Source organism: Calidris pugnax, unplaced genomic scaffold, assembly GCF_001431845.1.
Source record: "Calidris pugnax isolate Ruff unplaced genomic scaffold, ASM143184v1 scaffold188, whole genome shotgun sequence".
Lineage (NCBI taxonomy): Eukaryota > Metazoa > Chordata > Aves > Charadriiformes > Scolopacidae > Calidris > Calidris pugnax.
The window spans coordinates 9483921-9510189 of NW_015091257.1; the positions used below are offsets into that span (position 1 = coordinate 9483921).

General features: G+C 44.5%; 2 protein-coding genes across 5 annotated transcripts in view; both read left to right on the top strand.

Annotated features, from left to right (window-relative positions):
• The window catches only part of WWC3 (WWC family member 3), a 65140-nt gene extending 62357 nt beyond the window's left edge, over positions 1-2783 (top strand). For all 4 annotated transcript variants that reach the window (XM_014960340.1, XM_014960341.1, XM_014960342.1 and 1 more), the window contains exon 22: positions 218-2783. In XM_014960340.1, the coding sequence (XP_014815826.1) occupies positions 218-284 (67 nt within the window). In that variant the 3' untranslated portion in view covers positions 285-2783. The remainder of the gene's footprint in view (positions 1-217) is intronic.
• Positions 2784-6960: 4177 nt separating this feature from the next.
• CLCN4 (chloride channel, voltage-sensitive 4) overlaps positions 6961-26269 on the top strand; it is a 58095-nt gene continuing 38786 nt past the window's right edge. Inside the window, exon 1 of the mRNA XM_014960327.1 lies at positions 6961-7038. The gene's annotated coding sequence lies outside the window, so the exon portion shown is untranslated. The remainder of the gene's footprint in view (positions 7039-26269) is intronic.

Below are 26269 nucleotides of genomic sequence, written 5' to 3' on the forward strand. Positions count from 1 at the left end.
TAAATTTTCAAAAATAGTAATTGTGTTCAACAGAATGTTGCCAAAAAGTATACAACAGGGTTTAATGGTTTTTATAAGTTTCTTGTACTCAAGTAAACCATCAGTTCAGTATGTAAGTAACAAATAGTAACCAGAGCAAAGAAACTGTGTTTTTGGGGAAAAAAAAATTGTAGGTGTATATTTGATTGTCTTCCTTTTTATCTTGTTTTGATCACAGAGAGAAGATAGCTTTTTTTACAAGACCAAGGATTAACATACCTCCTCTGCCAGCTGATGATGTATGACATGTTGCATTGTAAACATGAAGTATTTATCGCTTTTATTTTAATGAAGTTATTAGGTTAGCCAAGTTTCTTTAAAAAAAAAATTGTGCAAAAGCTAATATACACGTTTTGTAAAAAATAAAAAAAGTAAAAAAAGTAAAAGTAAACAAAAACATATATATAAATATATATACATATATATATTTTATAATAGCGACTGCAACAAGGCTTGGTTTTTCCTTGTTGTGAAACTGACATCTCTGAAGACAACTTATTTTATAAAAGATCGACTATCCTGTTAAGAGCGTGTACAGTTTTTATGCTGTTTTATTTGACTTAAAGGCTGGAAGACAGAAACAAAGTGAGTTCAGGCAAATTCACTGTAGTGTAATTTATTTATAGTGCCTTTTTTCCTTGAAGGAAAATACCTACTTTAAGATGTATTTTAAGACTGAAATTTTGTTCTTCAGTATTTGTCATACAGTAGAATGGAACCATTGAGCTGGTTTTGTTTCTGATACCTGAAATGAAAATACTATGTTCTAAAATTGTCACTTTTTTCAGCTTTATTATCTGTAGCTTATTATGTACATTGTATCCTTTAGCACTGTCTGTGTTATAGCAAAATATTATCACCTGCAATGTGTTTAACACCGATTAGAAGTGACGTTAAACATTGCAGAACTCATTTGCATGTTCTTACTGTGCACTAATAGATTGTTTTCATTTCGGTTGTGTCTAAAGTATCTTTATATTCTTAACTAGATTCTCAGTTTAAACGGAGGAAGGAAAAGGGTGACAAAGTCTTTGTTTTGCTGTTTAATGAAAAGGGATTTAAAAGAGCAATGTGAGCTGGCTCTGTAGAAAGACTGCTAAAGGAATATTATAATAATTTCTGCAGTTTTTAAGGATTCTGATCTGATTCAGGAAATGACATGTGTCCTGATTTCAGAAAGGCGCTGCATTAAGGGTGGTTAAGCACATGTTCATTCTGAAGGGTGTGCTCTAAGGTTACTGCATACAAGGGTCTGTTGAACAGTGGTGCTTTCCAGGAGGAAGGTGTATAATTCTGGAAGGTAAAGCTCACTTGGTTGCTAGTTGGACCAGCTAAAATCCAGTAAGAAGTAATTTTACTTGTGACCGTGCGTTTTAATGAAAGACCGTCACCCTAAATTCCCGAGAATGCCAGTTTTGTGTCCTTGCATCCTGCAAGTATGTAAAAATACTTCTTTACTAAGCTACTATAATAGAGTTTCTCATATTTTTCTAATTATACATTACCTACAAAGAGAGGTGCCCAACACAATTCCACAAATTGCTGGAATCGCCTAGGAGAAAGATCATGCTGTCTCTTAATTTAAGTAAAGGTCAAATTGGCTCCAGATTTTTATATGTCAGGAAATCAAAACAGCAGCCAAAAACTAAATGGACTTACCAGAACCAATGAGAATATTTTTCAAATATTTTGTAAGTAACTAGATGTTCTTTTGTGAGTTTCACGAGCTTATACTCTGTTACCTTGTCAAAGATCAGGAAAAACCTGAAAGTGAAATGGAATTGCTTTTACTCGTCCAAGCTGAGGCAAAAAATAGTGGGGAAAGAAAATTGTAAACATAAATCATTAATCAATGAGGATGATTAACACAGATATTTAATTTTAAGGTAGAATTCCCAGCTACCTGATATGGCCTATAATCATTACAGGCATCAAGTGATTTGATCAGATAGCAATATATGTGAAATTAAAGTATATTTACCATTTATCATGCTAACCATCCCGAAGTCTGTTTTTGACAGTAAGCTTTGGTGCGTGTATATTGGGTTCCTTGGGCACAAGTAGACCTATTCAGGAACTATGCAGATAAAACCCAAATCACGTAAGAAATTTTTAGTGTTTGGGTAAAAGCCTAGGGACAGCAAGCTTTTCAGTGCTCATTACTTGAAAAGACCATTTTGTCAGAATTTCACGTCTCATTTTCAGTGGAGACGCTTACATAGTAGTGTTTATCAAAGGTTACCATGCAGTGCCACCAGAAGCACTTGCTGTATTCTAAGAACAGCCAACACCGTGTTCCAATGAGGGTGGTCAGATGGTGGAAGAGGTTGCCCAGAGTTGGTGGAGCTTTCTGTCCATGGAGGGGCTGAGGCCTTCACTGGGCGTAGGCCCAGAGCATCCTGGTTGCGTTAGGCCCGCTTTGAGCAGGAGTTGGGGTAGGGACCTCCCTTCCATCCGAAGTTGTTCTGTGACTGTATAACACAGGGGCAATGTCTGGTGGCCTCTCTGTCAGGGGGTTCAGTTGATGTTTTTGAATAGAGTGACCGCTGTGAGATGTCGTCGGTGTATCTTGTGGGTCCGTGATTCTGACTGCTGTAATGAGTTCTGTCTTGATGTGGTAATGAGTTATCATATTCAGTATTCATCTCTCTTGTTTTTGTCACAGTTCTGTATGATTGTGTCATTTTTGTATTATTTGAAAGTATTTCTTCTACAAAATAAAATAATTTGCCATAAACAGAAAATAGAGTTTTGTTATATGTCACAGTATAAGACATTTTTTGATGGTTTATGCTTGCCACATTCACGATGCTTTCATAAGGAAATACCATGTTTTGAACAACACTGTCATTTAGGTGATTGTGATGAATTTTCAAATAAAAGTAAGAGAGGAAATCCATGAGATTGGAGATGCTAGAGAGGTTACACTGAAGAGCTGCAAGGGCTGCAGAGCGTAAGGAATGGCAGGTATGTTTTCCTACGTGCACACTACTTACAGTAAGCTGACAGCTGTGTCAGAGGCTCATAGCTGATGAATTTTCAAATAAAAGTAAGAGAGGAAATCCATGAGATTGGAGATGCTAGAGAGGTTACACTGAAGAGCTGCAAGGGCTGCAGAGCGTAAGGAATGGCAGGTATGTTTTCCTACGTGCACACTACTTACAGTAAGCTGACAGCTGTGTCAGAGGCTCATAGCTGAATATTCCTGGAATTCATGGGTAGCTCCATTTACAAAATGTTGAACTGCCTTTTTTTCTGACAGAAGTTTGTACTTTGTAGGTTTGTACTAGAATGTTGTCAACTAGAAGTTGACGATATTAGTTCTGTAATATCTTAGTTATGACCAATTCCAAGGTGGAAGCCATTTGAAAGAACACGGGTTAACTTTTTTAGGCTGCACTTTACTGCTGCTCTTAGAAAGGAAACATTAAACCTGCGTAATTGCAGAAAGGCAGCTGCAAGGGCTGCAGAGCGTAAGGAATGGCAGGTATGTTTTCCTACGTGCACACTACTTACAGTAAGCTGACAGCTGTGTCAGAGGCTCATAGCTGAATATTCCTGGAATTCATGGGTAGCTCCATTTACAAAATGTTGAACTGCCTTTTTTTCTGACAGAATGTAAGAATGAAGTCTTATATATGTTTCTTGCTGCAGTTCTTGTAAGCACTTTGCAAGACTTAAAGGTAAGTGCTGTATAAAAAGAGCAATTTTTTTCATTTATATTTTATCTATGTATTTTGCTTTCAGTGGAGGTTAAACTGAAGCTTGAATTTCTAGGGACGAGGGCACTTTACAGCTTGTTTTGCATCCAGTCTCCTTTTTAACTCTAGAGTCATATATCTTTGAGAGGAGGAAAAATGTAATTACAGGGAGACTTGAGAAACTGCAAGCCAGCAAAAGCAAGAACGAGAGCAATTTTTTTCATTTATATTTTGTAGGAATTAAATGACCTATGTATTTTGCTTTCAGTGGAGGTTAAACTGAAGCTTGACTTTTTAGGGACGAGGGCGCTTTACAGCTTGTTTTGCGTCCAGTCTCCTTTTTAACTCTGGAGTCGTATATCTTTGAGAGGAGGAAAAATGTAATTACAGGGAGACTTGAGAAACTGCAAGCCAGCAAAAGCAAGAACAGTCTTTCCCAAAACATCATGTGAAGAGTGTTTTCTTTTTCCTGAGACCACTCAAGTGACTGAGTATCACTGGAAAAAAAATACCAAAGAATAAAGCTGATTTATTTTTGGCGTCTGTAAATGTCAATTAGGTGATTTGCTTGCACTTCAGAAAATCGCAGTATTCTTGGAGTTAAAAGCTTCTTAGGAGCTGTTTCTGACTTCTTATCATTTCTAATATCTAGGTTATAGGATCACATTTTCTAATGAGAATTAGGTATCCTGCCCCTTTAGTTTGTTTGCAGTTAGACCATCCAACTAAAAATACACATCCAGCAGAGCCTTGATGAGTTCAGCTGTCATAATAGAAAAGAGGAAATTAGGAACTGAGTTTAGAAAACTTTGTCCAGGAAAAAATGGGAGATTGAGACCCCTGTGCTCATTTGGTTAGTGCACAAAGTCGCTGTTGTGTGTCTAGGACATCATGTTTGCGTCAAAGAGTGTGTCTTGTGGCACAGACGTTCCCAGGTAGAGAAGTTTGTGTCTGACCAACTAAATGCTCTTTGCCGTTTTTCCCTATTTCCCTTCCGTAAACTGATTAAGGAAAATTGCAGATAATGTTATCAAGAGAATAAATTAAATGCTCGGTGTTTGTTTAGCTTCCTCCACGGAATTCAGTTGGCCTGTTATTAATACTGATTGTAATGGGCTCAGAGAGCAGGCGCTGGCAGGAAGTGGGGGCTCTGTCACTTTTCGACACTTGGGTGCCGTGGTTCCAGCAGGGCTGGGGCTGGGGCTGGTACTGAGCTGCCATCTGCAGTGCTGGGTGTGAAGAGGGCATGATCCAGTCCCTCCTCTGAAGGTGGGGGAGCCTCACGTGAAGCAAGCTAAGTGTTCAAATTTCATAACAAAATCCAAAATCTGTTGCTTCTGTACAGGGAGTCCCTATCAGAAATAAGGAGTATGGGGACTTTAGCTTATAGACAAGACTTGGAGGAGTTGTGTAGCCGTTCTGAAAGAAGGTTTTGTACACCCTGTATCAACTGGTTTGCTTTGCTGGGCCAGGCTGCTTGCTCAGCGTGTCCATAAATACCTGCTCAAACACACTGGGACAAAAAAGGTCTTCCAGAAGGGTGTTCCTTAACCTCTGGAGTGAGTGGAAGTCGCGTGTGCGCCTTGAGCCGCCCATGGATATTTTCATGGGTGATTGTGCAAGGTCTCCTTCTACCCACCTGTTGCATCTGCTTGGTAAAGCAAAGCACATCCCTGGATACCCTTAAGGTATCAATATTCAAATGTGGGAAAATGAGCAGTAAGGTGAACATCCTGAAATGAAACACATTGCACATGTGCAAACATGTGCATGATCTTCACAAAGAACAGATACAACCTCTGCCTTCTGGAAACGTGATCCTGGTGGTTTGTACAAAATTTCTATGATCAGAACTTTTGAAATTATTGTTTTGTTGTAGGACTCAAATACATTGTAGAGTATAATAAAATCCTAACAAAACCCAAAACTAAAATCCTCCAAAAATATGGTTCTGAGATGTAATACTCAATGAACCTGAATATGAAAGTCAGGGTAACTGCTTGGGGTTTTGGTTTGTTGGCTTTGGTTTGTGTTTTTTAAATAAAAAGGTTTAGAGTGTTCTAGTTTTTAATTATTTGATGGGAAAACTTAATCAGAAGTTTTGCTGAGGGTAAAACCAGTCTGCACAATATTCAAATGTGGGAAAATGAGCAGTAAGGTGAACATCCTGAAATGAAACACATTGCACATGTGCAAACATGTGCGTGATCTTCACAAAGAACAGATACAACCTCTGCCTTCTGGAAACGTGATCCTGGTGGTTTGTACAAAATTTCTATGATCAGAACTTTTGAAATTATTGTTTTGTTGTAGGACTCAAATACATTGTAGAGTATAATAAAATCCTAACAAAACCCAAAACTAAAATCCTCCAAAAATATGGTTCTGAGATGTAATACTCAATGAACCTGAATATGAAAGTCAGGGTAACTGCTTGGGGTTTTGGTTTGTTGGCTTTGGTTTGTGTTTTTTAAATAAAAAGGTTTAGAGTGTTCTAGTTTTTAATTATTTGATGGGAAAACTTAATCAGAAGTTTTGCAGAGGAAAATAGGCTGGCATATAGGAGAGAATCTTTCAAGTAGTGACAGTTGCATTGAAGAAAAGGCATCGGGCTGCAGGTGGATGGAGGGAGGGAGGGATGGATGGGGAGAATGAAGGGAAGGTAACAGGGGTGAAACCTTTGAGTTTGCAGAGCAGGAATGTGACACAGAAGATGGAGGGAAGTCAGTGTGGATAAGCTTGAAATGGAGCGCCAGGAGAAGGAAAAATGCAAGAATGGTGAAATTGTGGTTTGTCTCATTTCCAAGCTGCCGTGATTACGCGTTTCATAGAGATGAAAGAAAACATGACACCTGGGCGTTGCTGCAGAGTCAACAGGAACACCTCCTGGTTTGCAGGCAGCAAACCACTTACTAGGCTTTTTCCTCCTGAAAAATGTGCTCGTTACTGCTGTTGGGAAAAAAAAAAACCAAATAAAAAAACAAATAAAAAAAATCCACGAACCCTTTTAAAAATAATTAACTCGGGTTAGGGGGGGGTGGAAAAAGCCCCCCCATGTTCTGATGGTGTCCGGATAGGTAGGGCAGGGTAAAGAGGCTTGCGGTTTAATCCTGCGGGATTACAGCCTGGTCCCTCTCCCCGGGGCCGCGTCTCGGATCAGATATTCTATAGAGGGAGGATGCAGTCACATGATTGTTACTGCTTCCTCCCCATGACATCACTGCTCCCGCAGCCATACCACCCAAGGAAGGATGCTATTACAATCTTTGGGACTGGGCTAAACGATGTTGCGTTGCAGGTAAGCCGTGCCGTGCTTCCAAAAAATTGGTTTTTGTCGTCCTGCGGCCCCGGCCCCGTGGGGCAGAGCCTCCCCTGGGAAACGAAGGGCTTTCCCTGGGAGCAGAGGGTTTGCAGGTGCAGAGCCTCCCCCCGGCTCCGTGCTCATCGGCCGCCTGTCAGCCCCGGCAGAAACGCTGCCAGATGGAGCTTTGAAGCCGAAGAAGGCCCTTTTGTCCCTGCGTTTTGCTGGGGCTCCTTCGGGTGCCTGCTGAATTCTGTATTTAGGTGAGCAGCCATCATCATCCAGTCGTGCAGGGAGGGAGCAGCGGTACTGTTCTGTTTGCATTCCCTGCTGCTTATTTCCCCCCCCACCCCAGATACCAAAAGGAGTTGTATAGATAGATGTGTCTAAGCTTATAAAGGAATGAGGATTAACTCGCTTAGGGGGTTAGTAGATATATTTGGGGAAAGAGGCTTTTCCTTTATTGTTAATTTTTGCTGACGTGGTTTGAAAGTGCCTAGTCCGGCAGGTTTCCTGCATAATGCGCTGTAGTGCAAGGCAGGTAGGTTTTGCTTGCCGTCCAATGTATGCACGAAAAATTCTTTTCCAGGAGAGATCTATGAAGCGACAAGCAGATTTTTATTTCTTACACAAAATGCCAACCACCAAAAGGCTGAAAAATCCACGCTAAACTGCTTTTCGGACTGTCGATATTTATCCAAGCGAAGTCCAGAGTCTGTTTTCTTTTCCCGGTGTGGGTGTTTAATTATGCTCTCTATACAAATACATGAAGACTTAGATTTGTGGAGGAAAAAATGGTGACTCTTCTGTGGTGTTTTTTTTTTTCCCTGTATTGCTTCTAAAACACATTTTAAGGTTTTAAAAAATATTTAAAAAAATTATTCTAATGCAAATGTTAGAATGCAAGAAGGTAAATTAGTTTTTGAGCTTATACTAGTCAGAAAAATAAAAGTATACTTTTTTTTTTTTTGCTTTTTTAAGAATTCTGGTAAATAATTCTGTGCCTTTGCCAGAGAATGGAGGATGACTCAGCCGCAGCTTCATCAAGCAGGGAGTCAGGTGACTTTTCACTCCTAGTCTGCAGGAAGTTTTCTTATTCTTGAAAACCCCGTTCTTTGTTCAAATAGATTTTTCCCACTATTGGAAAAATCGGAAAATTTGGCAGGCCTAGGGTCTTTGCGTGCTCACCCATACACTCATGGGGGAGATTTTGGATCTTCTGTGCTGAAGTGGGTCGTGTGTCCTAGTGAACGATGGATTCTGGTTTCTAGCTGGTTTCTGCACTTGGGGTATGCAGTAATGTCAGGAACAGATAAAAAAGGAGGAGAAGTATACAATGAATGATTGAAATGAAGTAAGAAAGAACAATGGTTGTTTAAAACTGAAAATAAAAATCAATTTCACGGTTTATTTTTCCCCCCCCTCCAACAGAATGTCTGGTGGTTTGGTTTGGGATTTTTTTTCCCTAGACTGGGCCTCAAAAGCAATAGAAATGCAAACCTGTTGCTGTATGAGGTGGCAGTGGGGGCTGCATCCTGGCAGTGCCCACACTGGGTTTATTCTCCTGACTCCCTTGGAAGTCAAGGCTGGGTCAGTTTACTCCAGGACTGGGAGCGAGTCCAGCCGGGCTCTTCCTCACCACGTGCCCGGAGCCTTGGCTCTTTGCCCACGTGAAGCACACAGCGGGGCCGCCACACGTGGGTCATACAGGCATAGTGGGGTTTCCCCCCGTGAGCCAGGATCGTATTTGGATGCCCTATGGAAATGCATGTGCAGGGTGGTGGGTCTCCTGGTCTCCCAATTTGAGTCAGGCATCTCTTGTGCAATGGAAGACAAGGTGTCAGCTTTGAATGAGTGCTGGGGCAACTCAGAGATTAAGGACTTGTGTCCTTTAACGGTTATTTAGTATAAAAGGGTGACTCTGGGAACATCCCCAGCTGGAGGGTTGTCTGCCTGGTGGCACTGGGGTGCTGTGCCCTGGCCCCACATGTGGCTGCGGGATGCTCAGCCCCGGCGCACATCGGGGTCTGCCTTGTAAAGGTGGCACCTTTCCCAAGGTAGTGGCTGCTGGCTTTTAACCAAGGAGAGGAGGAGATGAAAGGGACGGTGTTGGAGGGGAGTGTTTGCCCCCTTACCATCTGCCCGGAGCCAACGGGCTCTCCAGAGTGCCACGGCTTCCCCAGCCTGGGAGCTGCTTCCTCATGAAGCTGTTGTTTATTGGGCTGGAGGGGAACGTGAGTGGGATGCTGACTGGGAAAGGGGAGCATCCCACCCCCACAGGGCCATCTCGCTGGTGGTGGGCAGCATTGTGTTGTGTGGGCATCTCTCAGGTCTGACTGCTCTTAGCTCAGCGTGCTGCACAGCCCTCAAAAGGCAGCGTAGTGCCCAGAGGTACCAGCCCTTTTCCAGGTTGCTCTCGCCATGAGGCTGCAGGTTGCAGGACGCCCAAGGCAGGGGATGTGTGTGCTGAGTTTTCCATTGAGTGAAATGGAATCAGGTTGTAGAATGAGAGTCTAATTTTTCTTCATAGGACAAGGGGAAATGGTTTTAAATTGGAAGAAAAAAGATTCAGATTAGATACCAGAAAGAAATTCTTTACAGTGAGGGTGGTGAGTCACTGGAACAGGTTGCCCAGGGAAGTTGTGGCTGCCCCATCCCTGGAAGTGTTCAAGGCCAGGCTGGATGGGGCTTTTGGCAACCTGGTCTGGTGGGAGGTGTCCCTGCCCATGGCAGGGGGGTTGGAACTAGATGATCTTTGAGGTCCCTTCCAACCCAAACCATTCTATGATTCTATGATTCATGTGTGTGCATACACACACCCACCCCCCAAGTGTTGGGTTTTCTCTGATTTCTTCATCTCTAGCTCAGCAGAACCAAAAAAGCCACACACTTTAATGCCAAAAGGGAACCTCTGGCAGGGTTACGGCAGGTAGGCTGCTATTCCTAAGACACTGTTAACATGTTGCTCTCCACATCACCCCAAGGAAAAGGTTTCCTCGTCTTGCAGGTGGGGGAGCTTCCTCTTGGTGGGATGAAGTAATCCCTCTGTATTGGCATCAAACACAGCAGTAAAAACCAGTGCCCCACGAACAGAAAAACATCACCCTCCATCTGTGTGAAAATGACTCACTGCCTCCACTCGGATCATGAGGAGTGACATGGTAGAACAGATTAATGGCTTCTCTACTGCAGATTTATCAGCTTTATTTCAAGCTGAAGGCTTAAAAAGGTTTTTCCATGAGGGGTGCATTTAATGCCATTAAACACCCCATTTAAGGGGAGAGCTTTTTAGGAGTAACTATATACCAGGGCATTTCTCTTCTGACAGTGCGGCTCTGTTCTCTCTGAATGCATTTGCCATTTTTGCAGTCCAAGAACCATTTCCCCCCTGTCCCCACCACCTTAATCCTATCATTTTCTGAGTGAGGGGACAAAGAGCAGTGCTGGAAACCCAAACCTGGTGCTACAAAGCTGGGCTGTGTGTGGCGTGGAGAGGAAAACTATACAGTACCCCTGACCCTTCAGCCCTGGCTTGGAGCTCTGGGACAGTAAAACAGCTGCTCGGGGAGGAAAATTCCCTCTCTCTTTTGTGAGGGACTGGAGGGAAATTGAGAATAGAAATTGCACATGCTGTTACACTGGTAGCCTGATTCCCAATCTGTCCTGTCTTTTTGAAGTTTAGGTTCTTACCCCAGATGCTGAAGGGTTTCTGAATGTTATCTAACCAAATATTGTTTCCTTCAAGGAGCGAGGGCATGCAGGGTTGATCTGCCCAAGCTGATGGGCTGGCAGTAGAGGGGCATCCTTTAAGAGATGTGACAGCTCAGTTTGAAAAAATGCAGGTGAATGTTCTAGAGCCAGCAATGCTGCTTCCCTCCTGCTTCTTCCACGTCCCCAACATCTACGCTAACTAAATTTATTGGAGGGACCTTTAAGACTCATGGGAAACAGAGAAGTGAGTTTAGCATTTTTTTATACCAAGCCGATTTTGAGTTACGTGAGTGCAAAAATTCCACTTGGAGCTCGTGGGGAAAGAGCTGGGATTTTTTTTTCCCCTTCCCTTTCTGACATAACTCAGCAGCTGAACTAATTTTACTCAGACTTTCCAAGAAAACTCGAATAGAGACCAGACACATGATATTTCATACCTAAAGGAAGTGGTTTCTAAAGGGAGAGTCATCCTGGGAAGGAGTGGAGAGTGGGATGCTGGGGCAACGTGCTCTCCCTTGGTGGGTTCACCCCTCGGGGGAAGAGAAACGGTGGTGATTCAGGGGTGCCCAGGAGGAGATAAGGTGAAGAAGGAGTCAGGCTGTTGCCAAAAGGTTGGGAAGCCCTGACAGTTGCTTATTAGCTCCTGGGGTGCGCTTGTGTGTCCCATGTCTCCCAGTGCCTCCCAATGCCCGCACTCCCAGCCAGCCCTGTTTTCTCCTCTGGTGTTATCTCACCCCGTGAGCACGTGTGGTGGTTAAGGAGGGGCGGTCCAAGACTGTGGTTTGGTCTGGAGGAGACTTTTGTGCCTCAATTTTCCGCCATTTATCCCAAATGTTCCCTCTTTCTCTCCCAGGCCCTCTCCCCTGTGATCTGGTGCCCTGTGTTTTTTGAGCTCTGCTGTGGCTTCATCATTTTTTCCACAGAGGTTACTCAGGGTAAAGCTGCACATCAAAGATGTGACTGTATTTAGCTTGCCCACACTATCATAGCAGGAAACTCCTTAATATGTGATGGTGGGGCCGTACAGTAAAACACTGCCATATTTTACAGTAAGGTTTTTACAGTGAGTGCAGCCTGCACTGGTGTGGTGGGAGACTGCAGTGCTATGTGCTCACGTGTGGGGGCTGTGCAATTAGTCCTTCAATTCGAAGAAAAGCATTTGCTAACTTTAATATCCCGCCTTCCCTCTGTATTTTCCCAATTTAACAATTCTATGCATATTATGTTTCCAAAAAAGGCCTGTAACTGGGTTCAGCATTTTCTTATTTTTCCAGGAGTCTGAACCTTGCTCTGATCCAAGGCCATTTTAACTTCTTTTTTTCTTTTTTTTGAAACCCATTGTTAAGACAGAAGGTCAATAAATCAATCAGCTTGTTTAGTCTGAGGCTTCTAAGGTGAATAGTCTTAAATTGCCCATGGATATTTTTCAACCTGCAGAAAACTGCCCATTTAACTCCCCTGCTTGCTTTTGCTGAAGACATCTTCCTGGTGAAATTGTCATACAGCAGCGCCTTCCTTCTTGTTTAGGAGAAAATTTCATAACCATTTACCCACAGCCTGTATCCTGTAGGATGCGATGTCACATTGCTGTTTCTAGATTGTCTTCTCCTATATGGTGAGTGATAAAAGAGGAATTACATTCCCCGCCTTGGTCTTCTTGGGTCCAGGATAAATAGACCTCATTCTCTGACCCCTCCCCAGAAGGTGTATGCACCTCATCATCTCCCTGTACTTTTCATTCATCTCTCTCAAGTGACCTTGTTAATAATCTTGCTGACTTCCTGAGCAATCAGGCCCATTTTCTCCTGCCAGGTGGTACTGAGGACCTGTGGTGTAACTGTGCTCAGCTCTGGGAACTTTCTCCCTTAGCCTTATCCTCTTACGGCTCTTTCTGAACACCAACTCCTTCACCTCACTCAGTGGCCAGCACTGACCTCCTCATTATGCGGATTTGAGGCCTGGGTGAAGAGTTCTCTGCGTCCATCTGTATGAGTAGGTCTAAATCCCTTGGGATGGGTGGATGGATGGATGGATGCTGGCAGAGCACCCAGATCTCGAGGCAAGGTGCCTTTGCTCGACAAATCCTGTTGAGCAGTTCATGGCCATGAACTGGGGGACCACACTAGGCTCTTTTCAGCACATGGTACTAGGAACTGTCAATACGAGTATTAAGGGCATAGAGAGTGGCAAATCATCTGTCAGCATGAAGGGGTCTTGTGGTGATTGCCAGTTAGTAAACCAGTAAGACTGAGTTGTCCGTTACTGGGTACTATGAAAAGTAAGTTCCAGAGATTTTCACAGCCCCCATGCTCCTTAGTTTGCTCTGTGCATGCTGTCATGCTGTGTCACACGAGCACAGCTAATCGGACCAACCATTCAGGTCAGTAGTGTGCTCAACTCTGATGGAGTCAGGATTAAAATGACCATGAACCATTTCAAAAGCATTGTGTCTGGAGTAGAATCTCCCATTTTTTCATTGTGTGTATGGTACCAGGGTGTAGAAAAGCCCTGAAACACATTGTGTTCTGCTTTTGGGTACTGGTTAACTCATGCCACATTGGGAAGAGATGGAACAGATGATGCTTTGGATGCCCTGGAGAAGTCACTCCAAACAAATGTGAATTGAGGAACTTGCAACAGGTCTTCAGGCTTTCTTTCCCCAAGGCTCTTGCCAGGTTAATTTCTACCTTATGCTATAGCAGAGGAGTCGTTGAAGAGAGGTATGTTTTGCTGCCTGCACACTGTTATGTTACACGTAGCAATACCCCACTACTCTCTTCAAGGAAAACAGCATAAAGATGAAAGTGTGTAGGTGAGTATTCATCTGCTAGAAACATTTGAAATGTTGAAGTAATTCAGTAACTGTGATCTGTTGAAAGTAACTTGAAACTTGTTGGAATTGCATTAAAAAACGTACTGCCTGCCCCAGCGCAACGTGTCCAATTAAAACAGAAAACAGGATGAGAAGAACGTAGCATGGAACTAGCATGTCTAGTAGCAACAGGCCAGGGCCAAGACTTTTCCTTTGATGACTGCTCAGCTCGTTGTTTCCCATCAGTATACTTTTCAGCTTCTTTGAACCGTGGGATGTTTTGGTCTGTGCTTGCCATGTCAAATACGTTTCAGATCCGATCAGTCAGTCAACATAATACCTAGAATGTCAGTTCACCGACAGAGCTCTTCGAGCTGTGGCTTTTACATTTGCACATCCTGTAACAGTGCTAGGAAGCTGAGAGGTTGTCAGCGTTTCCATTGTAAATGTAATTTATCACTCTTCTGTAAAACTTAGCTCCAAGCTGCGGTGTATCGTACAGCTGGGTCCGAATCACATGAGGAGTTTACTTGCTGTGAGACCTGCGTAAAACCTTGACCTTAAATATGATGATTGCACCTCCTTTTGGTTCTTTAAAAGAATAACAAAAAGTGAGTAAACGTAACAGAAGGGACCTGCAATACAGAGGATACCTGCTGGAATTGTTGGCGTGTCCCAGCCCATCGGGCAGCTCGCTGTGTTCATACCCTGGCTTCTGTAGGTTGTTTGCTCTGATCTCTTCTTTGCTTTCTTTACATAGGAGGCTTCAGTGATTATTTACTTAAAAATTATCTGGCTTCCTGCAGGCCTCACAAGTGAGTCTTTGGATTCGTGCTTTTGATTCTTACCTCTTGCTGTTCTCATGCAACACCTCCAACGTTTGTAGGGCAACACCTCTTTCTTCCTGGCTTCGGAATACTGTGCACCAAGCGTGGCTAGCTGGGAGATCAGGGAGTGAACATCAGGTTGACATGGCCCAAGGTTTCTGGAAGATGTCTAGGGTTACATGGCAGCCAGGAGAGTCTCTATCAAGAGGCCTGATTGCTAGCCTGGCACTGTGACCTCTCTCAACTTATGAATTGATCCCTGCCAGGATCTTGCTCAATCTACAGGACCATGTCTGACATGGGTCTAAATCCAGGGAAATTTGCTAACCAGAACCTGCTCAGTTCAAGAGATACATAGTTCAGACAGATTTCTTTGTCTCCTCACTCAATTTTTAGCAAGAATCTGTTTACAGTTATTAAAGCAGAGTGTTGACAAAGATGTCCAGTTGTAAATCTACTAAGCTAGTCAGTAAAAACGAGAGCTTACTGTGAAGAGCTGAAGAAGGCTCTCAACTGAATTGCAGGAAATAAAATGGCAGATGGAATTCAAAGTCGATAAAGGCAAAGCAATAGGGAAAATGACCCTAGGAGACCACAGAATGATGGACTCTAAACCACTGCTGCCTCTCATGGCAGATAGCCTGGAGTCATTGCAGCTCAGTGAAAATGTTGGATGCCTGCCTTAAGAAAATCTGGTGGAACGCCAGGAATTATTTGGAAAAGAATAGGGCACTAAGCAGGAAACATTTGCCCTAACACAAATTAGGTTTCATCAGCATCTGGAAAAGTAGTGGAAGGGACAGCAAGGACATCTAATACATAGACCAACAAAGCTACAAAATACATATGTCAAACAGCTACTCAGCAAGATTCAACACCTTTAAGTGTAGGTAAGTTCTCTGAGAGTACCCAAATCTTTAGATGCTCAGTTGTTAGAAGCGTCTACGAATTGCATTTGATATTTACTCTGCATATATAATGGTATTGCAATGTTTTCTTTTGAATTGGTAGTGTCAGACTCATTTGGTGAGATACGGATATCTACCTCTGATGCCTCTTTGTAGACAGAAATTAGCACTTCTGGGAAAAAAACTGTCTCATTCTAATGTAAATATCTAAAATGCATGACATAAATTGCATCTGAATAGACTTTACTTCCCCTCATCAGCTATGAAAGGAGTCTAGATTTTAGTGTCTGGAGTCTAGTGCAGATTTCTCATGCTAGATGAGACAGCTTACACCACGAATACTCATACTTTTGCCATCATCAGAGCGGATTGCTGCAGTACACCTGGCCATAATTCATGTTCGGATAAGATTCATTCGTTCTTAACCTATACGTATTAAGTTAAAATATCTGTAACTGAGTTATTTGTGTAAGGCTCCAGTTCTGCTGGCAGAACTAGAAGCACCTCTGCAAGCATCTCTAAGAGGGCAATTTAGCTCATCCTGAAATAAATTTTGGAGATTATTTCAGGCAATGAAATAAGGTGAGAGAAATAAATTCAAAATAAAGAGAAAGAAAGTGACGCTTATGGCACTTAATGCTAGGACATAAGATGGGAACTCTGTAGTACTCAGTTCAAAAGTCCTATAGCCAGGTTTTATTTAATAAAATTGGGTTTTGCATAATCTGGTATCACATCTCTGCTTTCAGAAGCACAGTACCTGAAGTGAACTTTAAGGCTGATAATCATCCAGCTAGCTGCAATTTTCAAGTATTGGTACGCTACCTAGAGTTCAAAGTTTGTTTGTTTTCTTAGTCTTACATGGCCCTGTGGTCTCTAGCACATTTTTCTCTCCCTGGACATGTTGTGTAGCACGTATTTTTGGGGTAGATTCAGGCTGAGATTGTAATTATCCTACATACTTGTGGTCTGGCTTCGTATTATCCATCACAAAACTGTCATGTGCTGGGCATTGACAACATATTTTAAAAGCTATTTTTTATATGATATAGCTAGCATGTTGGGTAGTTTTCTCGTAGTATTAAGGAAAACTTGCCAATGCTTTCAGCATAAGAGTTCCCAGAAGTTTCTTTATATCATAGAATGGTTTAGGTTGGAAAGGACCTTATAGACAATCTAGTTCCAATCCCCCTGCCATGGGCAGAGATACCTCCCACTAGACCAGATTGCCCCAAAGACCCATCCAGGCTGGTTCTAAACACTTCCAGGGATGGGACATCCACAGCTTCTCTGGGCAACCTGTTCCAGTGTCTCAGCACCCTCACAGTAAAGAATTTCTTCCTAGTATCTCATCTAAATCTCCCCTCTTTCAGTTTAAAACCATTACCCCTCATCCTATTGCTACACTCCCTGATAAAAGAGTCCTTCCCCGTCTTTCCTGTAGGCTCCCTCTAAGTACTGGAAGGCTGCTATAAGGTCTCCCTGGAGCCCTCTCTTCTCCAGGCTGAACAACCCCAACTCTCTCAGCCTGTCTTCATAGGAGAGGTGCTCCAGCCCTCTGATCATCTTCGTGACCCTCCTCTGTACTCATTCCAACAGGTCCATGTCCTTCTTGTGCTAAGGTCTCCAAAGCTGGATGCAGTACTCCAGGTGGGGTCTGACGGGAGCAGAGTAGAGGGGCAGAGTCACCTCTGTTGAACCTGCTGGCCATGCTTCTTTTGATGCAACCCAGGTTGCGGTTGGCTTTCTGGGCTGCCAGCGCACATTGCCAACTCACGTCGAGCTTCTCATTCACCAACATTCCCAAGTCCTTCTCCTTGGGGCTGCTCTCCAGCCATTCTCAGCCCAGCCTGTATTTGTGCTTGGGATTGCCTCAGCTCAGATGCAGGACCTTGCTCTTGGCCTTGTTTAGACAATCTAGTTCCAATCCCCCTGCCATGGGCAGAGATACCTCCCACTAGACCAGATTGCCCCAAAGACCCATCCAGGCTGGTTCTAAACACTTCCAGGGATGGGACATCCACAGCTTCTCTGGGCAACCTGTTCCAGTGTCTCAGCACCCTCACAGTAAAGAATTTCTTCCTAGTATCTCATCTAAATCTCCCCTCTTTCAGTTTAAAACCATTACCCCTCATCCTATTGCTACACTCCCTGATAAAAGAGTCCTTCCCCGTCTTTCCTGTAGGCTCCCTCTAAGTACTGGAAGGCTGCTATAAGGTCTCCCTGGAGCCCTCTCTTCTCCAGGCTGAACAACCCCAACTCTCTCAGCCTGTCTTCATAGGAGAGGTGCTCCAGCCCTCTGATCATCTTCGTGACCCTCCTCTGTACTCATTCCAACAGGTCCATGTCCTTCTTGTGCTAAGGTCTCCAAAGCTGGATGCAGTACTCCAGGTGGGGTCTGACGGGAGCAGAGTAGAGGGGCAGAGTCACCTCTGTTGAACCTGCTGGCCATGCTTCTTTTGATGCAACCCAGGTTGCGGTTGGCTTTCTGGGCTGCCAGCGCACATTGCCAACTCACGTCGAGCTTCTCATTCACCAACATTCCCAAGTCCTTCTCCTTGGGGCTGCTCTCCAGCCATTCTCAGCCCAGCCTGTATTTGTGCTTGGGATTGCCCCAGCTCAGATGCAGGACCTTGCTCTTGGCCTTGTTGAACTTCATGAAGTTTACACAGGCCCACGGGCTCACCTCTCAAACGGATGCTCTGGGTGGCATCCCCTCCCTCCAGTGTGGGGGCCACACAGCTTGGTGTCATTGGCAAACTTGCAGAGGGCACACTCAATTCCACTGTCCATGTTGCCAACAAAGATGTTAAAAGGCACTGGTTCCAGTAGTACCAGCACGAGGAACACAACTCATCACTGCTCACCACTTGGACATGAAGCCACTGACTGCAACTCTTTGCGGCCGGGGGGCTGGCTCATGCAGGCAAGCAGTCTGCACTGCATGTTCTTCACAGCTCCTTCTTTGCTGTATGGGAAGAATAGGTTGAAGTAAATGATTTGCAGAATATCACAGTTACAAAATAATAGCATGGTCCAATCCCTTCACCTCATTTCAGCTTCCCATTCCCATCCTCGGTCGTGCTTTACAAGACGCTGAACTCAGGGTCCACCTCCAACTTCAGCTCCCTGGTGTCAGCCACAGCACCCCATCTTCAGACTCTCATCCCCCTTAGCACATGTGGGATCGTGCTCTCATCTGCTTGGCTAAGTGTAGCTTTTCTCAATTGTCACTCCTCTTAACTGCTGCTTTTTGAATAGCCTCAATCCTGTGGCAGCTAATTCGTGCTCAGCAGTGCTGTGTGGGACACCTGCTCTGAGTTTGGTTTCCTTCCCCGGGCTGTGACTCCCTCGCTTGATTCCCTTTCAGACAAACCTGCCACGGTGCTTGGAGATCACTTGATTTTCACACTTAAAAGCGCTTCTATAGAATTATATTGGTGACCTGCTGGTTGCCTCTAAGATAATGCTTTTCTCAGCTGCTTGTGCTGAGCACATTGTCTGTGTCATCCAAAAAAGTCCTACTGGTGGAGTGCAAGGAGCGGACACTGACAAAGTTGAATATTCACACTTGTTACATCCCTAAAGACATCACCAGGGAAAAAAAAAATACATGGAGAGGATACAAGTAAAACAGTTGAAAATGGAGAGAGGGGAAAAAAAAGGCAGTAAATAAAGGGGGCCAAGCAGAGGAGCAGGATGTATGGACAGATGAATAGAGGCTTATCTGCCATATTTTTGCCTGTTCCAATTACAGAATTGGGACATTTCCTCAGAGATTCAAAGATTCCTGAAATTTCCATACCTGATGGAGGAAACTGGGTAGCAGTTACTAGTACCATGTTAGCCTCGTCAGTGACCTGCAAAAGTTATCTTGTGCCTGCCAAGGAACTACAGGCTCTTCAGGGTCAGTTCTATAAAACCTGTAAAGTCTCTTTCTGTGCCCATATTTTAAAATGTGTTCTTATATTTTTTTTTTTCTTGTAATCCCCTGTTATCTGTTCTTTTTTTTAGGCTTGCCATTTCAGATTACAAACCCTAGGTATTCTCTGGAATTTCCCAGGCACCTGTTTTAGGATGGATAGGAGGATTAATCTCTCTTTGGAGCAACACTTTGTTAAGTGATGTAGAAGCACATGGCTGCCTCCTCCAGCTGCCCTGGCCCAGGACCCTCCTGCCCAGCAGTTGGAGCCCAGCCTGTGGACCCAGGTTCTCTGCCCAGGCTGGGGGACACAGCTGCCACTTTCCCATGTGCAGGTTCAACCAGCAGCAAAGCTGAGCATATATTCCAGAGGCACACAGACAATTAATAGGTCTTCAATTAGTGTGAGTGGTGAGATTTGTTTCTTGTCACTGCACACAGCGGGGCCGCCACACGTGGGTCATACAGGCATAGTGGGGTTTCCCCCCGTGAGCCAGGATCGTATTTGGATGCCCTATGGAAATGCATGTGCAGGGTGGTGGGTCTCCTGGTCTCCCAATTTGAGTCAGGCATCTCTTGTGCAATGGAAGACAAGGTGTCAGCTTTGAATGAGTGCTGGGGCAACTCAGAGATTAAGGACTTGTGTCCTTTAACGGTTATTTAGTATAAAAGGGTGACTCTGGGAACATCCCCAGCTGGAGGGTTGTCTGCCTGGTGGCACTGGGGTGCTGTGCCCTGGCCCCACATGTGGCTGCGGGATGCTCAGCCCCGGCGCACATCGGGGTCTGCCTTGTAAAGGTGGCACCTTTCCCAAGGTAGTGGCTGCTGGCTTTTAACCAAGGAGAGGAGGAGATGAAAGGGACGGTGTTGGAGGGGAGTGTTTGCCCCCTTACCATCTGCCCGGAGCCAACGGGCTCTCCAGAGTGCCACGGCTTCCCCAGCCTGGGAGCTGCTTCCTCATGAAGCTGTTGTTTATTGGGCTGGAGGGGAACGTGAGTGGGATGCTGACTGGGAAAGGGGAGCATCCCACCCCCACAGGGCCATCTCGCTGGTGGTGGGCAGCATTGTGTTGTGTGGGCATCTCTCAGGTCTGACTGCTCTTAGCTCAGCGTGCTGCACAGCCCTCAAAAGGCAGCGTAGTGCCCAGAGGTACCAGCCCTTTTCCAGGTTGCTCTCGCCATGAGGCTGCAGGTTGCAGGACGCCCAAGGCAGGGGATGTGTGTGCTGAGTTTTCCATTGAGTGAAATGGAATCAGGTTGTAGAATGAGAGTCTAATTTTTCTTCATAGGACAAGGGGAAATGGTTTTAAATTGGAAGAAAAAAGATTCAGATTAGATACCAGAAAGAAATTCTTTACAGTGAGGGTGGTGAGTCACTGGAACAGGTTGCCCAGGGAAGTTGTGGCTGCCCCATCCCTGGAAGTGTTCAAGGCCAGGCTGGATGGGGCTTTTGGCAACCTGGTCTGGTGGGAGGTGTCCCTGCCCATGGCAGGGGGGTTGGAACTAGATGATCTTTGAGGTCCCTTCCAACCCAAACCATTCTATGATTCTATGATTCATGTGTGTGCATACACACACCCACCCCCCAAGTGTTGGGTTTTCTCTGATTTCTTCATCTCTAGCCCAGCAGAACCAAAAAAGCCACACACTTTAATGCCAAAAGGGAACCTCTGGCAGGGTTACGGCAGGTAGGCTGCTATTCCTAAGACACTGTTAACATGTTGCTCTCCACATCACCCCAAGGAAAAGGTTTCCTCGTCTTGCAGGTGGGGGAGCTTCCTCTTGGTGGGATGAAGTAATCCCTCTGTATTGGCATCAAACACAGCAGTAAAAACCAGTGCCCCACGAACAGAAAAACATCACCCTCCATCTGTGTGAAAATGACTCACTGCCTCCACTCGGATCATGAGGAGTGACATGGTAGAACAGATTAATGGCTTCTCTACTGCAGATTTATCAGCTTTATTTCAAGCTGAAGGCTTAAAAAGGTTTTTCCATGAGGGGTGCATTTAATGCCATTAAACACCCCATTTAAGGGGAGAGCTTTTTAGGAGTAACTATATACCAGGGCATTTCTCTTCTGACAGTGCGGCTCTGTTCTCTCTGAATGCATTTGCCATTTTTGCAGTCCAAGAACCATTTCCCCCCTGTCCCCACCACCTTAATCCTATCATTTTCTGAGTGAGGGGACAAAGAGCAGTGCTGGAAACCCAAACCTGGTGCTACAAAGCTGGGCTGTGTGTGGCGTGGAGAGGAAAACTATACAGTACCCCTGACCCTTCAGCCCTGGCTTGGAGCTCTGGGACAGTAAAACAGCTGCTCGGGGAGGAAAATTCCCTCTCTCTTTTGTGAGGGACTGGAGGGAAATTGAGAATAGAAATTGCACATGCTGTTACACTGGTAGCCTGATTCCCAATCTGTCCTGTCTTTTTGAAGTTTAGGTTCTTACCCCAGATGCTGAAGGGTTTCTGAATGTTATCTAACCAAATATTGTTTCCTTCAAGGAGCGAGGGCATGCAGGGTTGATCTGCCCAAGCTGATGGGCTGGCATTAGAGGGGCATCCTTTAAGAGATGTGACAGCTCAGTTTGAAAAAATGCAGGTGAATGTTCTAGAGCCAGCAATGCTGCTTCCCTCCTGCTTCTTCCACGTCCCCAACATCTACGCTAACTAAATTTATTGGAGGGACCTTTAAGACTCATGGGAAACAGAGAAGTGAGTTTAGCATTTTTTTATACCAAGCCGATTTTGAGTTACGTGAGTGCAAAAATTCCACTTGGAGCTCGTGGGGAAAGAGCTGGGATTTTTTTTTCCCCTTCCCTTTCTGACATAACTCAGCAGCTGAACTAATTTTACTCAGACTTTCCAAGAAAACTCGAATAGAGACCAGACACATGATATTTCATACCTAAAGGAAGTGGTTTCTAAAGGGAGAGTCATCCTGGGAAGGAGTGGAGAGTGGGATGCTGGGGCAACGTGCTCTCCCTTGGTGGGTTCACCCCTCGGGGGAAGAGAAACGGTGGTGATTCAGGGGTGCCCAGGAGGAGATAAGGTGAAGAAGGAGTCAGGCTGTTGCCAAAAGGTTGGGAAGCCCTGACAGTTGCTTATTAGCTCCTGGGGTGCGCTTGTGTGTCCCATGTCTCCCAGTGCCTCCCAATGCCCGCACTCCCAGCCAGCCCTGTTTTCTCCTCTGGTGTTATCTCACCCCGTGAGCACGTGTGGTGGTTAAGGAGGGGCGGTCCAAGACTGTGGTTTGGTCTGGAGGAGACTTTTGTGCCTCAATTTTCCGCCATTTATCCCAAATGTTCCCTCTTTCTCTCCCAGGCCCTCTCCCCTGTGATCTGGTGCCCTGTGTTTTTTGAGCTCTGCTGTGGCTTCATCATTTTTTCCACAGAGGTTACTCAGGGTAAAGCTGCACATCAAAGATGTGACTGTATTTAGCTTGCCCACACTATCATAGCAGGAAACTCCTTAATATGTGATGGTGGGGCCGTACAGTAAAACACTGCCATATTTTACAGTAAGGTTTTTACAGTGAGTGCAGCCTGCACTGGTGTGGTGGGAGACTGCAGTGCTATGTGCTCACGTGTGGGGGCTGTGCAATTAGTCCTTCAATTCGAAGAAAAGCATTTGCTAACTTTAATATCCCGCCTTCCCTCTGTATTTTCCCAATTTAACAATTCTATGCATATTATGTTTCCAAAAAAGGCCTGTAACTGGGTTCAGCATTTTCTTATTTTTCCAGGAGTCTGAACCTTGCTCTGATCCAAGGCCATTTTAACTTCTTTTTTTCTTTTTTTTGAAACCCATTGTTAAGACAGAAGGTCAATAAATCAATCAGCTTGTTTAGTCTGAGGCTTCTAAGGTGAATAGTCTTAAATTGCCCATGGATATTTTTCAACCTGCAGAAAACTGCCCATTTAACTCCCCTGCTTGCTTTTGCTGAAGACATCTTCCTGGTGAAATTGTCATACAGCAGCGCCTTCCTTCTTGTTTAGGAGAAAATTTCATAACCATTTACCCACAGCCTGTATCCTGTAGGATGCGATGTCACATTGCTGTTTCTAGATTGTCTTCTCCTATATGGTGAGTGATAAAAGAGGAATTACATTCCCCGCCTTGGTCTTCTTGGGTCCAGGATAAATAGACCTCATTCTCTGACCCCTCCCCAGAAGGTGTATGCACCTCATCATCTCCCTGTACTTTTCATTCATCTCTCTCAAGTGACCTTGTTAATAATCTTGCTGACTTCCTGAGCAATCAGGCCCATTTTCTCCTGCCAGGTGGTACTGAGGACCTGTGGTGTAACTGTGCTCAGCTCTGGGAACTTTCTCCCTTAGCCTTATCCTCTTACGGCTCTTTCTGAACACCAACTCCTTCACCTCACTCAGTGGCCAGCACTGACCTCCTCATTATGCGGATTTGAGGCCTGGGTGAAGAGTTCTCTGCGTCCATCTGTGTGAGTAGGTCTAAATCCCTTGGGATGGGTGGATGGATGGATGGATGCTGGCAGAGCACCCAGATCTCGAGGCAAGGTGCCTTTGCTCGACAAATCCTGTTGAGCAGTTCATGGCCATGAACTGGGGGACCACACTAGGCTCTTTTCAGCACATGGTACTAGGAACTGTCAATACGAGTATTAAGGGCATAGAGAGTGGCAAATCATCTGTCAGCATGAAGGGGTCTTGTGGTGATTGCCAGTTAGTAAACCAGTAAGACTGAGTTGTCCGTTACTGGGTACTATGAAAAGTAAGTTCCAGAGATTTTCACAGCCCCCATGCTCCTTAGTTTGCTCTGTGCATGCTGTCATGCTGTGTCACACGAGCACAGCTAATCGGACCAACCATTCAGGTCAGTAGTGTGCTCAACTCTGATGGAGTCAGGATTAAAATGACCATGAACCATTTCAAAAGCATTGTGTCTGGAGTAGAATCTCCCATTTTTTCATTGTGTGTATGGTACCAGGGTGTAGAAAAGCCCTGAAACACATTGTGTTCTGCTTTTGGGTACTGGTTAACTCATGCCACATTGGGAAGAGATGGAACAGATGATGCTTTGGATGCCCTGGAGAAGTCACTCCAAACAAATGTGAATTGAGGAACTTGCAACAGGTCTTCAGGCTTTCTTTCCCCAAGGCTCTTGCCAGGTTAATTTCTACCTTATGCTATAGCAGAGGAGTCGTTGAAGAGAGGTATGTTTTGCTGCCTGCACACTGTTATGTTACACGTAGCAATACCCCACTACTCTCTTCAAGGAAAACAGCATAAAGATGAAAGTGTGTAGGTGAGTATTCATCTGCTAGAAACATTTGAAATGTTGAAGTAATTCAGTAACTGTGATCTGTTGAAAGTAACTTGAAACTTGTTGGAATTGCATTAAAAAACGTACTGCCTGCCCCAGCGCAACGTGTCCAATTAAAACAGAAAACAGGATGAGAAGAACGTAGCATGGAACTAGCATGTCTAGTAGCAACAGGCCAGGGCCAAGACTTTTCCTTTGATGACTGCTCAGCTCGTTGTTTCCCATCAGTATACTTTTCAGCTTCTTTGAACCGTGGGATGTTTTGGTCTGTGCTTGCCATGTCAAATACGTTTCAGATCCGATCAGTCAGTCAACATAATACCTAGAATGTCAGTTCACCGACAGAGCTCTTCGAGCTGTGGCTTTTACATTTGCACATCCTGTAACAGTGCTAGGAAGCTGAGAGGTTGTCAGCGTTTCCATTGTAAATGTAATTTATCACTCTTCTGTAAAACTTAGCTCCAAGCTGCGGTGTATCGTACAGCTGGGTCCGAATCACATGAGGAGTTTACTTGCTGTGAGACCTGCGTAAAACCTTGACCTTAAATATGATGATTGCACCTCCTTTTGGTTCTTTAAAAGAATAACAAAAAGTGAGTAAATGTAACAGAAGGGACCTGCAATACAGAGGATACCTGCTGGAATTGTTGGCGTGTCCCAGCCCATCGGGCAGCTCGCTGTGTTCATACCCTGGCTTCTGTAGGTTGTTTGCTCTGATCTCTTCTTTGCTTTCTTTACATAGGAGGCTTCAGTGATTATTTACTTAAAAATTATCTGGCTTCCTGCAGGCCTCACAAGTGAGTCTTTGGATTCGTGCTTTTGATTCTTACCTCTTGCTGTTCTCATGCAACACCTCCAACGTTTGTAGGGCAACACCTCTTTCTTCCTGGCTTCGGAATACTGTGCACCAAGCGTGGCTAGCTGGGAGATCAGGGAGTGAACATCAGGTTGACATGGCCCAAGGTTTCTGGAAGATGTCTAGGGTTACATGGCAGCCAGGAGAGTCTCTATCAAGAGGCCTGATTGCTAGCCTGGCACTGTGACCTCTCTCAACTTATGAATTGATCCCTGCCAGGATCTTGCTCAATCTACAGGACCATGTCTGACATGGGTCTAAATCCAGGGAAATTTGCTAACCAGAACCTGCTCAGTTCAAGAGATACATAGTTCAGACAGATTTCTTTGTCTCCTCACTCAATTTTTAGCAAGAATCTGTTTACAGTTATTAAAGCAGAGTGTTGACAAAGATGTCCAGTTGTAAATCTACTAAGCTAGTCAGTAAAAACGAGAGCTTACTGTGAAGAGCTGAAGAAGGCTCTCAACTGAATTGCAGGAAATAAAATGGCAGATGGAATTCAAAGTCGATAAAGGCAAAGCAATAGGGAAAATGACCCTAGGAGACCACAGAATGATGGACTCTAAACCACTGCTGCCTCTCATGGCAGATAGCCTGGAGTCATTGCAGCTCAGTGAAAATGTTGGATGCCTGCCTTAAGAAAATCTGGTGGAACGCCAGGAATTATTTGGAAAAGAATAGGGCACTAAGCAGGAAACATTTGCCCTAACACAAATTAGGTTTCATCAGCATCTGGAAAAGTAGTGGAAGGGACAGCAAGGACATCTAATACATAGACCAACAAAGCTACAAAATACATATGTCAAACAGCTACTCAGCAAGATTCAACACCTTTAAGTGTAGGTAAGTTCTCTGAGAGTACCCAAATCTTTAGATGCTCAGTTGTTAGAAGC